The sequence below is a fragment of the Lampris incognitus genome, chromosome 1, assembly GCF_029633865.1.
Source record: "Lampris incognitus isolate fLamInc1 chromosome 1, fLamInc1.hap2, whole genome shotgun sequence".
NCBI classification, from domain to species: Eukaryota; Metazoa; Chordata; class Actinopteri; order Lampriformes; family Lampridae; genus Lampris; species Lampris incognitus.
Window position 1 is genome coordinate 82424635 of NC_079211.1, and position 13804 is coordinate 82438438.

At 46.7% G+C, this 13804-nt stretch overlaps 1 protein-coding gene across 3 annotated transcripts in view; it reads left to right on the top strand.

The window, feature by feature from the left end:
* The window catches only part of snapc4 (small nuclear RNA activating complex, polypeptide 4), a 126514-nt gene extending 114492 nt beyond the window's left edge, over window positions 1-12022 (top strand). For 2 of the 3 annotated variants that reach the window (XM_056283719.1, XM_056283727.1), the window contains exons 19-21: window positions 254-1325; window positions 10177-10391; window positions 11601-12022. In XM_056283719.1, the coding sequence (XP_056139694.1) occupies window positions 254-1325; window positions 10177-10391; window positions 11601-11702 (1389 nt within the window). In that variant the 3' untranslated portion in view covers window positions 11703-12022. Of the gene's footprint in view, window positions 1-253; window positions 1326-4653; window positions 5085-10176; window positions 10392-11600 lie in introns of those variants that run through there. The other variant, XR_008810524.1, reaches the window with a different exon arrangement.
* Window positions 12023-13804: the final 1782 nt, after the last annotated feature.

Below are 13804 nucleotides of genomic sequence, written 5' to 3' on the forward strand. Positions count from 1 at the left end.
TTATTCACAGAGGGTTGGGGAATAGTTGCAATCACAGCACTGTAAGATGGCGACAGATGTACTCTACCCCCCCCCCCCCCCCTTGGTTCAGGGATGGTCATTCCCTCTTCACATAGATGACGTATCCAGATTAACTGATTCAGCCTTCTTTGATTTTCATACCTGGAATATTGACCATGCATCAAGACACCTGGTTGTTCATTTTCTCTCCTTTATGTGGCTTAGTTTGACTTCTTCCTGTTTCTGCTTCCAGGCTGAAGCCATGAGGAACAAATCTTCTTCCCGTCCTTGTCAAAAGAAAAATTACTCTTCTTTAGAAAAGCCCATTGGCCAGACCAAGCAAATAGGCCCACCTCCTGGAATTCTGTTGGCTCCTGGCCAGTCCATGTGGATCCCTGCCCCCAGTGGGTTGGTTCCATTAGCTGGAGCCCCATCGCAAGGTGTACACCTGGCCCGTCACGGTGCTCTACCAGTCAATGCTTTCATCCATCAGATAGCACCGCCTCCTCCAAGACTTTCCATGAATACACCTCCTGTCCTCACAAATCCCCCCTTCTCAGTTTCCAATATCTCAGGACCCATAACCAGGCCTCCAACTGTCACACCCACCCCCACCCAGCCTCCATCTATCACCACCTCCTCCACCCAGCCCCCCACTGTCATCCCCACTTCCACCCAGCCTCCACCTATCACTCCCACTTCCACCCAGCCTCCACCTATCTGCCCCTCCTCCACCCAGCTTCTTGGTGTGGGCCTTAGCTCCTCTACTCAGCACCCCCCTTTCCCCTTACTGTTCTCTACTGGAATTAAGCCTCCTACAGCAGCCTCCCTCCACCTCCCCTCCCACTTTATGCCTTATAAGGGCACCATCACAGTAGACCCCAGGGTGCCTCCTCCCCTCAGGAAGGAGATTCTGCAGTTTGACCCAGCACTGCTCTTCCCGGAGGAGAGAAAGGAGGTACAGCAGTGGCTGAGTGGACACGGGGGGGTTGAGGTACCAGGCCTACAGGTTGCACTACCCTACCTGCCTCCATTTGTCAGCAGTCTGAGGACGCTGTGTGCACTACTACAGGCCAAGAAATCACTCACTGACAGCGCCCTCCAGCTGCTGTCCCACAATAGATATTCCAAACACATCTCAAAGCCTAACCCCGCCTCTGGCCAGAATGCTGATCCTGCCCCCAGCCAAGAACCTGACCTCACCCCTGGTCTTGAACCTGACTCTAACCCTGACAACAACAACACCCTGAGCTCCAGGCAACCATCTGTCCCTGGGACTGATTCCTCCACTTCTATACCTGCAGAGAATGGACACACTCAACCAGGTACACATACAAACATGAACAAAACCACTCACACATAGATGATGACAGTGGCAAGTTCTTTGCATGTGATAACAAGAAAGGATTAAGGCCATATTGGTTTGAGGGCAGGTATACTTAATGGTTTGCAGGCCAGTCCTTGAGGGGTGAAGAATGATGAGGAGGTGGAACTCTGGTCAGGCACATTACCTTTCTCAGGTCATATTCTCCTCAGGGCTGCTTCCTGTGTACCAAAATACAGATGTTAGACATTCCTGTCAGCAGCTGGGTTTGCAGGTTCTGATGTTGATGAAGTCAACATTTCTTGTTTGCGTTTCTTACAGTGGCCTTTGTGTGGTCCCCTCCTCACTCATAACTTACACAGCTTTGGGCTTTCTGGTGTCCTTCATGCAACATATGTGGCTAACCCACCAGAGTTAGTTATAATTAGGCTACCCAGCACTGCATTGTTTAAAATGTACACTACCGTTCAAAAGGTTGGGATCACCCAAACAATTTTGTGTTTTCCATGAAAAGTCACACTTATTCACCACCATATGTTGTGAAATGAATAGAAAATAGAGTCAAGACATTGACAAGGTTAGAAATAATGATTTGTATTTGAAATAAGATTTTTTTTACATCAAACTTTGCTTTCGTCAAAGAATCCTCCATTTGCAGCAATTACAGCATTGCAGACCTTTGGCATTCTAGCTGTTAATTTGTTGAGGTAATCTGGAGAAATTGCACCCCACGCTTCCAGAAGCAGCTCCCACAAGTTGGATTGGTTGGATGGGCACTTCTTGCGTACCATACGGTCAAGCTGCTCCCACAACAGCTCAATGGGGTTCAGATCTGGTGACTGCGCTGGCCACTCCATTACCGATAGAATACCAGCTGCCTGCTTCTGCTCTAAATAGTTCTTGCACAATTTGGAGGTGTGTTTAGGGTCATTGTCCTGTTGTAGGATGAAATTGGCTCCAATCAAGCGCTGTCCACTGGGTATGGCATGGCGTTGCAAAATGGAGTGATAGCCTTCCTTATTCAGAATCCCTTTTACCCTGTACAAATCTCCCACCTTACCAGCACCAAAGCAACCCCAGACCATCACATTACCTCCACCATGCTTAACAGATGGCGTCAGGCATTCTTCCAGCATCTTTTCATTTGTTCTGCGTCTCACAAACGTTCTTCTTTGTGATCCAAACACCTCAAACTTGGATTCATCCGTCCACAACACTTTTTTCCAGTCTTCCTCTGTCCAATGTCTGTGTTCTTTTGCCCATCTTAATCTTTTTCTTTTATTGGTCAGTCTCAGATATGGCTTTTTCTTTGCCACTCTGCCCTGAAGCCCAGAATCCCGCAGCCGCCTCTTCACTGTAGATGTTGACACTGGTGTTTTGCGGGTACTATTTAATGAAGATGCCAGTTGGGGACCTGTGAGGCGTCTGTTTCTCAAACTAGAGACTCTAATGTACTTATCTTCTTGCTCAGTTGTGCAACGCGGCCTCCCACTTCTTTTTCTACTCTGGTTAGAGCCTGTTTGTGCTGTCCTCTGAAGGGAGTAGTACACACCGGTGTAGGAAATCTTCAATTTCTTAGCAATTTCTCGCATGGAATAGCCTTCATTTCTAAGAACAAGAATAGACTGTCGAGTTTCAGATGAAAGTTCTCTTTTTCTGGCCATTTTGAGCGTTTAATTGACCCCACAAATGTGATGCTCCAGAAACTCAATCTGCTCAAAGGAAGGTCAGTTTTGTAGCTTCTGTAACGAGCTAAACTGTTTTCAGATGTGTGAACATGATTGCACAAGGGTTTTCTAATCATCAATTAGCCTTCTGAGCCAATGAGCAAACACATTGTACCATTAGAACACTGGAGTGATAGTTGCTTGAAATGGGCCTCTATACACCTATGTAGATATTGCACCAAAAACCAGACATTTGCAGCTAGAATAGTCATTTACCACATTAGCAATGTATAGAGTGTATTTCTTTAAAGTTAAGACTAGTTTAAAGTTATCTTCATTGAAAAGTACAGTGCTTTTCCTTCAAAAATATGGACATTTCAATGTGATCCCAAACTTTTGAACGGTAGTGTAGTTCTCCCAGCTTATGATCCTGTTAGACCTTTGGCAGTCTTATATGGTTCCATGATTCTGAGCCATAACAGAGTGTAGAAGTCACAATTGCTGTGCAGACCTGCATCGGGGTGTTATGGCAGAAGGCAGGAATCTGAGTCTGTTGAGATACAAGCAAAGTTTGAGGTAAAGCTGTCATGGTATGCAGTCTTCCACTCAGGGTCCGAAATTAACACTCGCCACCTGCCAAAGGCGAGTAGATTTTCTGATTGGCGAGTAAATCTCAGAAGCCTACCCGCCAATGGCAAGTAACAAAAAAAAAGTGAAATCCAACCACTTAATCCCCCCAGCTCTCTCCCTCTCTCTCTCAATTCAATTCAATTCAATTCAATATGTGCTTTATTGGCATGACATACATTTGTGTACATATTGCCAAAGCATGTAAAACAACAACAACACAATACAACAATGATTATAATAATAACAACAACAACGATTATAATAATAACAGCAACAACAACAATGATTATGATATTAAATAACAATAGTGGTAATAGGTGCCGTCATCCACTATCTCTCAGGTTGTGGCAAGATAATATAAATCTCGCTGCAATGTTCGCCGCTGGCCCCCCTCCCAGGACCACCCGCAGCTTACCTGCGTCGTCCATTTCCTGGTACTCTGGAATCACATGTTCCAGTTCCTTGACACAAGCCCGGCGCTGTTTTTCAAATCTGTCACATTTAAGGAGGAAGTGCACCTCTGTCTCCACCTCATCTGTCATGCACTGACCACATGATCGTTGCTCTTTTGGCAACCACGTCTTTTTGTGTCTCCCCTTTTCAATGGCGAGACTGTGGTCACTGAGCCTGTATTTGGTGAGGATCTGTCGCTGCTTCCTGTCTCTGACAGTTAAGAGGTATTCTTCCAAATCATAGTTTGTTTTTAGGGCCCGATAGACTTCTAGTTTGTTTTGAGTTTTGATTTCAGTGTTCCAATGTTTCAGATAATTGTTCTTGCTTTGTTTTATAGCCTGATTTATCGTAAACTTTGTTTGGGATGCAGTGCTGGCCTGAGGTTGGTTGGTCTTAGTATTTGTTACAGGGTTAGTGAGTCTCAGAGCCAGCTGCTTCAGGGGACTCTTTTTGGGGTTCAGTTCTTGGGTTTTCAGAGCTTTAAAGTGCAATGTATTTGTTGGGCTTGTATTTAAGTGCATCCAGAAATTTAGAGATCTTTTTTGTACATTTATTATCTCTCTCTCTCTCTCTCCTTAGCAACAACAATAACAGAAATTAACCAACCAAAGTGCATTAGAACAATAACATAGCGACAGCAATAACAGAAATTAACCAACCAAAGTGCATTAGAATGTTGCTACGCTACTGGCGGGTAACATTACACACACACTTGAGAGGAACAACGACAGCAGCACCGTCACACTCGGTATGAGCCTACTCTATTCTTTTAACTAATGTTAGCCAGCAACACCAGTTACGTGGCGATATTTAGAAGCCGCAAAACCACCATCAAAAAGACAACCATGCCCCGAAGACGAGGAAGAAGCCACCATCACCACCAAACCGAAACAAAGAAAGTTTAGTGAAAAGTGGAGGTGTGACGATAAACAGGGGTGTGGCCACGTGGGGGCCGGGGCCCCCGATGGTCAGAGCACGCCCCCCGCCCCCGCCCCCTTCCCCTGTCCCGAGTGAGTAAACAAACAACAACAACAAAAACGCCTGCACAGAAACAGTCAAATGGAAGCTGAAATACATGCATTATTATCATTAGACTATTATTATTAAGTCTTGTCCTTTGCCACTAAAGTTAGGAGCCCAATGGGCTCATATTTGTGTAAATCCAAGTGTAAAAGCAAGAGAGTGTAAGTGCAGCATGGCAAGTCCAAGTGATGCAGTTTATTTAGTTGTGTGTGTTCAGGATATGGAAGTGTTGGCTTCATTGTGTACATTTTCCTTCATGCAATTGAAATTGCAACTGAAATACTAAATGACATCTCTGTCTTCGGTCTTTATACTTTACAACACTTAAACCATACCCCTTGCATTACCACCCGTGCATGGGACATGTAGGTGAGATGGATGATACCTTCCCATACCCTTTGGCTATACACAATCCATGGCGTTGTTAAAAGGGCTATCATCATCTTCGAAAGTAGTTTTAAAATAGTAGTTTTGACAAGTGCCACCCTAATTAAATGGCTGGCCCCAGCTGCCCCCCCCCAGTAAAAAAGTCCTGGCTACGCCCCTGACGATAAAGGAGGTGCGAGAGGCTGGCAGGAGTATAACGCACAGACTGTGATAAGGAGTTGCTCCGTCTGTCGCCAGGATGCCAAAAACTGTAGCAATTCATTTGTCATCAGTAACAAGATAATGAAGGTAGAAAACACCAAGGAACATGAGACCTCCAGACGTCACATTACCTGTATGAAGATCTCTCAGGCTCAGTCAGAGCCTCCTCACAACATCCTCCGTAAAGGTGCTAATAGCCATGTCCGAGCAGACCAGCATGAAAATCTCTCCAACTTCGAATGGATTTGCGAGTAAGTGAATTTAGTTGTCATCTCAAAATATCCTTATACAGCGTAAACAACGTGCTGGCTGTAGCTAACATTAGCCAGCTAGCACTAGTATGCGACACCTATCCAAAGGAATTGAATCAAGTGCAACTGGACTTGGTTATATATCCATGAAGACGTTTCGCCTCTCATCCAAGAGGCTTCATCAGTTCGTGCCTTTCTGACTAGACCAAGCTAGTCTGACTGGCTGGTGATGAGACTCAGATATTTATCCTCTAGGAGTCGTTGTCAGAGCTATTGATATGTGTGGCTCTTTGTGATCCGATGTTAAGCCGCGACGGTCGTTGGGGGTGTTAGTCACTAACGAAGTCGAAACTAACATTATGGAGAGGATGAAACAATGGTCTCTCATGATGTTACGTCTCTCTTCATGTGTGTTCCTGTTGATGAAGCAGTGGAGGTAGTATGTATGAAATTACAAAACCACCCCACCCTTAGCAACAGGACCACCCTTAACACTGACCAAGTGTGTCTGCTCCTGAAGCTGTGTCTTCAGTCCACGTACTTCACATACAGGGAGCAGTACTACAGGCAGAGGCATGGGGGCGCTATGGCTTCCCCAGTCTCACCTGTAGTGGCCAACTTGTATATGGAGGAAGTGGAAAATAGGCTCTGATGTCCTGTCCAGGGACACCACCTAGGCATTGGTTCAGATTTGTGGACGACACCGGGGTTAAAATTCAATCTCAGGGTGTAGCACATTTCACCGACCACATTAACTCTGTGGACACCACATCAAGTTCACCAGGAGGATGTGGAACATGACAGGTTAGTCTTCTTACACTGTGAAACTGCAGTTGGTGATGGGGGACATTTGATTGTTGATGTTTACCGTAAACCAACACATACTGATCAGTACTTAAGGTTTGACTCTCATCATCCACTGGAGCACAAACTAGGAGTCATCAGGACGCTGAACCACCGAGCTGACAATGTCCCCACCAGCACAGCGGCCAGGGTAGGGGAGAAATCCCATATTAAACAGACTCTGGTTAAGTGTGGTTGTCCTAACTGGGCGTTTGTCAAAGCCAGGAAGACCCCAAACAGTGCACCAGCCAATCAAAGAGAGGAGAAGCCCAACAGCTGCCTAAGTGTAAACCAGTGGTGATTCTGTATGTGGTGGGAGTGTCGGAACAGCTGAGACGTGTATTTTCCAAACACCGTGTCTCAGTTGCTTTCAAATCTCAAAACACGCTGCACCAGAAGGTGGTCCACCCCAAGGATCAGGTCCCCCGGCACAAACAGAGCAATATAGTGTAGCTGCTAAGTGCCAGAAGGATTGTCGTGACTTGTACACTGGTGAAACTAAACAGATGCTGGCCAAGAGGATGACACAACACAGGAGAGCTACCACATCAGACCAGGACTCCACAGTCTACACCATCTACAGGCCAGGACTCCACTGTCCACACCATCTACACACCAGTGGCCACTCTTTCACGGATGAGGATGTATACATCCTTGATAGGGAGGAACGCTGGTTTGAACGGGGAGTCAAAGGAGCCATCTATGTGAAGAGGGAACCACCATCCCTGAACTGGGGGGGGGGGGGGGCGCTAAGAGTACATTCTGTCACCATCTTACAATGCTGTGATTGCAACTATTCCCAAATCCTCTGTGAGTAGTACACGTGGACTGTGTAACTCTAGTTAATGGTCACACCGTATTTGCATATAAAAGTGGTCATTAGTTTCGGTCGTTATGCCACTGTATTAGTTTATAAGGGTGGGGATACCTGCAGTCAGTTTATAAGGGTGAGATACCTGCTGTCAGTTTATAAGGGTGGGGGTACCTGCAGTCAGTTTATAAGGGTGAGGATACCTGCAGTCAGTTTATAAGGGTGGGGATACCTGCAGTCAGTTTATAAGGGTGGGGATACCTGCAGTCAGTTTATAAGGGTGGGATACCTGCTGTCAGTTTATAAGGGTGAGATACCTGCAGTCAGTTTATAAGGGTGAGATACCTGCTGTCAGTTTATAAGGGTGGGGGTACCTGCAGTCAGTTTATAAGGGTGGGGGTACCTGCAGTCAGTTTATAAGGGTGGGGGTACCTGCAGTCAGTTTATAAGGGTGAGATACCTGCAGTCAGTTTATAAGGGTGGGGATACCTGCAGTCAGTTTATAAGGGTGAGATACCTGCAGTCAGTTTATAAGGGTGAGATACCTGCAGTCAGTTTATAAGGGTGGGATACCTGCAGTCAGTTTATAAGGGTGGGATACCTGCAGTCAGTTTATAAGGGTGGGGGTACCTGCTGTCAGTTTATAAGGGTGGGATACCTGCAGTCAGTTTATAAGGGTGGGATACCTGCAGTCAGTTTATAAGGGTGGGGGTACCTGCTGTCAGTTTATAAGGGTGGGGATACCTGCTGTCAGTTTATAAGGGTGGGGATACCTGCAGTCAGTTTATAAGGGTGAGATACCTGCAGTCAGTTTATAAGGGTGGGGATACCTGCAGTCAGTTTATAAGGGTGGGGATACCTGCAGTCAGTTTATAAGGGTGGGGGTACCTGCAGTCAGTTTATAAGGGTGGGATACCTGCTGTCAGTTTATAAGGGTGGGATACCTGCAGTCAGTTTATAAGGGTGGGGGTACCTGCAGTCAGTTTATAAGGGTAGGATACCTGCAGTCAGTTTATAAGGGTGGGGGTACCTGCAGTCAGTTTATAAGGGTGGGGGTACCTGCTGTCAGTTTATAAGGGTGGGGGTACCTGCAGTCAGTTTATAAGGGTGGGATACCTGCAGTCAGTTTATAAGGGTGGGATACCTGCAGTCAGTTTATAAGGGTGGGGGTACCTGCTGTCAGTTTATAAGGGTGGGGATACCTGCAGTCAGTTTATAAGGGTGGGGGTACCTGCAGTCAGTTTATAAGGGTGGGATACCTGCTGTCAGTTTATAAGGGTGGGATACCTGCTGTCAGTTTATAAGGGTGGGATACCTGCAGTCAGTTTATAAGGGTGGGGATAACTGCAGTCAGTTTATAAGGGTGGGGTACCTGCAGTCAGTTTATAAGGGTGGGATACCTGCTGTCAGTTTATAAGGGTGGGGGTACCTGCAGTCAGTTTATAAGGGTGGGGGTACCTGCTGTCAGTTTATAAGGGTGGGGGTACCTGCAGTCAGTTTATAAGGGTGGGATACCTGCAGTCAGTTTATAAGGGTGGGATACCTGCAGTCAGTTTATAAGGGTGGGGGTACCTGCTGTCAGTTTATAAGGGTGGGGATACCTGCAGTCAGTTTATAAGGGTGGGATACCTGCAGTCAGTTTATAAGGGTGGGGGTACCTGCTGTCAGTTTATAAGGGTGGGGGTACCTGCTGTCAGTTTATAAGGGTGGGGATACCTGCAGTAAGTTTATAAGGGTGGGATACCTGCAGTCAGTTTATAAGGGTGGGGATACCTGCAGTCAGTTTATAAGGGTGGGGGTACCTGCAGTCAGTTTATAAGGGTTGGATACCTGCTGTCAGTTTATAAGGGTGGGATACCTGCTGTCAGTTTATAAGGGTGAGATACCTGCAGTCAGTTTATAAGGGTGGGATACCTGCAGTCAGTTTATAAGGGTGGGGGTACCTGCAGTCAGTTTATAAGGGTGGGGTACCTGCAGTCAGTTTATAAGGGTAGGATACCTGCAGTCAGTTTATAAGGGTGGGGGTACCTGCAGTCAGTTTATAAGGGTGGGGGTACCTGCTGTCAGTTTATAAGGGTGGGGGTACCTGCAGTCAGTTTATAAGGGTGGGATACCTGCAGTCAGTTTATAAGGGTGAGATACCTGCAGGTCACTTAGATGATGATGAAACGTATCTGTCAGTAAATTTGTCCAGATGAACTGATTCAACCTTCTTTGATTTTCTTACCTGGATTATTGAGCATCAAGTCCACATGTCCATATTAAGATATCGTCTGGGATGAGATTCGAACAAAATTACCTACTGAAGCTTTAAATTTTAAGTTTTTGTGATTGCATCACCGAGTCCTAGTGGTTAGGCGAGCAACATTTCAACCAGTAATGTAAATTATTTTCCCTTCGGCCTTCCAGCATCATGTAAAACACAAGGGGCAAAATTGCATAATGAATTCACCCCTCCCTGCGTTTTGTCCCATGTTGGAAACAGGTTAATAACACAATCTGAACACAACACCCTCCTGAGAGCGTGGCTCCACCCCACCCAAATTGAGTCCAGTTGAAGTGTGTGTTTGTTTTGTCCTCCTGCAGGTCTCAGCTCGGAGCCCACAGAGGCAGAGAGTGTTGCAGCTATACGCCGCCTAGTGGCGGAGCGTTTTGTGGCTAACCCCGCCTACCAGATGCTAAAGGCCCGCTTCCTCTCCTGCTTCACTCTTCCCGCCCTATTGGCCAGTATCCAGCCAGTCACAGCGCAGCCTGAGGCCTGTTCAGTTGACGGGGAAGATTCAGGACAAAAAAGAGAAGAGGTTAGTTTTATTTTATTTCTTTCAAACTTTTTCCTTTTTAAAAGTTTATATTTCATAAACTTGCTCAAAGCTCTCAACAAGGTCATTGCTGTGTCAGGTAGCAGCTAGCTGGCTGTGGTTCGCTTCATCTGAAACTGTCAGGTAGCAGCTAGCTGGCTAAGGTTAGCTTTGTCTGAAACTGTCAGGTAGCAGCTAGCTGGCTTTGGTTAGCTTCGCCTGAAAATGTGTTAGGTAGCAGCTAGCTGGCTGTGCTTAGCTTCATCTGAAACTGTTAGGTAGCAGCTAGCTGGCTGTGCTTAGCTTCATCTGAAACTGTTAGGTAGCAGCTAGCTGGCTGTGGTTCGCTTCATCTGAAACTGTCAGGTAGCAGCTAGCTGGCTTCGGTTAGCTTTGTCTGAAACTGTCAGGTAGCAGCTATCTGGCTTTGGTTAGCTTTGCCTGAAAATGTGTTAGGTAGCAGCTAGCTGGCTGTGGTTCACCTCGCCTGAAAATGTGTTAGGTAGCAGCTAGCTGGCTGTGGTTCACTTCATCTGAAACTGTTAGGTAGCAGCTAGCTGGCTGTGGTTCACCTCGTCTGAAACTGTCAGGTAGCAGCTAGCTGGCTGTGCTTAGCTTCATCTGAAACTGTTAGGTAGCAGCTAGCTGGCTGTGCTTAGCTTCATCTGAAACTGTTAGGTAGCAGCTAGCTGGCTGTGGTTCGCTTCATCTGAAACTGTCAGGTAGCAGCTAGCTGGCTTCGGTTAGCTTTGTCTGAAACTGTCAGGTAGCAGCTATCTGGCTTTGGTTAGCTTTGCCTGAAAATGTGTTAGGTAGCAGCTAGCTGGCTGTGGTTCACCTCGCCTGAAAATGTGTTAGGTAGCAGCTAGCTGGCTGTGGTTCACTTCATCTGAAACTGTTAGGTAGCAGCTAGCTGGCTGTGGTTCACCTCGTCTGAAACTGTCAGGTAGCAGCTAGCTGGCTGTGCTTAGCTTCGTCTGAAACTGTCAGGTAGCAGCTAGCTGGCTGTGCTTAGCTTCGTCTGAAACTGTCAGGTAGCAGCTAGTTAGCTGTGCTTAGCTTTGTCTGAAACTGTGTCAGATAGCAGCTGGCTAGCTGTGGTTAGCGAGCTGTGGTTAGCTTTGTCTGAAACTATCTTTAGCTCTCCTGGATTCATCTCTGCACCGTCTGCTTGAAATTATTATTTTTTTCTTCTTCCTTTCTTCCCTCCAGAGTTCCCGTCTGCTATCGGAGGGGCCTGGGCCTCCTGCCACCTACTACTCTGGCATCATCAGAGGCAACCCCTCCCAGGCGCAGACCAGTCCAGACCAGTAAACCCAGCTCATACCAGTACACCTGCAAACCTGTAACTCCTCCCAGGCGCAGACCAGTCCAGACCAGTAAACCCAGCTCATACCAGTACACCTGCACACCTGTAACTCCTCCCAGGCGCAGACCAGTCCAGACCAGTAAACCCAGCTCATACCAGTACACCTGCAGCTTCAGGGTTCCCACAAACTTTTTTTTATGCACCGTGTGTGCGTGTGTGTTCAGTCAGTACGGAGTTTGGTATCAACAGCTTAGTTATTGTGAAACTGCTATTTATGTGAATGTTCCTTCTTGTTTTTGTAAACCATGTTGTAATAAAGCTGAATTCTCTTGCATATGAATGAGTTCATGTGTGTGTTACTGTGACCACACATCAACTAGTGCTGCACAAGTCCTCCATCACCAGGGCAGCCTGTGCACTTACACAACCGCACAAGGCTGCGGTTTCATTAAATAATATGTAGCTAAACAATTTAATTAAATAATATTTAGCTAAACGATTTAATTAAATATTATTTATATAAACGATTTAATTAATGTGTGTGTGTGTGCAGTCGGCATATCTACGCCCATAATTAAGAGATGACCAATCAGTCTCTGTCCAGGCAGTGGGTGAAGCGCGTGCAGTCTACGGTCACATGACTATCCGATGTGCTGTGTGCACACCAGGAAGAAGGAGAACATGGATACCATGACAACGAGCAGGTTAACACTGATGAACTGGTGGCAAAAACAACAGGACGTCTGTTATATGCCGACATTTTGGATTCAAGCTCAGCGATATTGAGTAGAAGGATGACGGTCACCACATGTCGCAGCAACACCACTATGTATACGTATAAATACATCCATCCATCCATCCATCCATCATCCGTCCACCATCCATCACCCATCCATCCATCTGTCCATCCATCCATCATCCGTCCATCTGTCGGTCTATCATCCATCCAGCCGTCCGTCCATCCATCCATCCATCAACCATCCGTCCATCATCCATCCATCATCCATCCGTCCGTCCGTCCATCCATCATCCATCCATTCATTATCCAAACTGCTTATCCCAGCAGTCACTGGGCGGCAGGTGGGGAGACACCCTGGACAGGCCGCCGGGCCATCACAGGACCCCCCCCCCATACACACACACACACACTGCAATCACAATATGACTTTCACCAAATCGTGCAGCACTGATACCAACAATCCACACAGCCACAACTTCACACTATACAACAGTTCTGTTGAAGTGTGTGTGTGTGTGTGTGTGTGTGTGTGTGTGTGTGTGTAGATGAGACAATTTATAAAAACAAAGGAGACAAATCCATCTGCTCCAACAGTAGGGGTATTTCACTACTGGCCATTGCTGGAAAGGTTCTAGCCAAGATCATGCTCTGCAGACTAACACGCGCACTAGCTGAACGGGTCATACCAGAGTCACGGTGCAGCTTCTGAAAGGATAGAGGGACCGTTGACATGATCTTTGTCACACGCACCTGGATGGGGGGAGAGGGAACGACGTACGTATGCTGTTCATTGACAATAGTAGTCCCCCTCAGTCTGGTCACGAAGATGAGGTCGCTGTACACCCATTGTGCAATTGGGTGTACAACTTTCTCACTGACCGGCCCCAGGTGAGTAGGGTGGGCGGCCTAACCTCCAGAACATTGATCCTCAACACAGGTGCTCCTCAGGGTTGTGTGCTGAGCCCTCTGCTGTACAACATCTACACACATGACTGCAAAGCCACGGACAGCTCCACCTCCATCATCAAACTTGCAGATGACACAGTGGTAATAGGCTTGATTTCCAGCAACAACGAACAGGCCTATCTGAACTAAGTAGATGACCTGTGTGGAGTACAAATAGTACTCCATGTGCACTCCGTATGTACTCTGTAGTTTTCCACTTCTCTGTGTGTATGAAACTTCTCACTCACTGCAGACACACACACATGGCCACTAAATCCCACACACTGCGGACAACAAATGGTCACTAACACATGAGGGCCACTCCGGCCTTGGGCAGTAAAGATAACAACAAGGGGTCACTAAAACATGAGGGCCACCCCGGCCTGGGGCAGTAAAAGAATAAATCTACAGACACTCACCAGT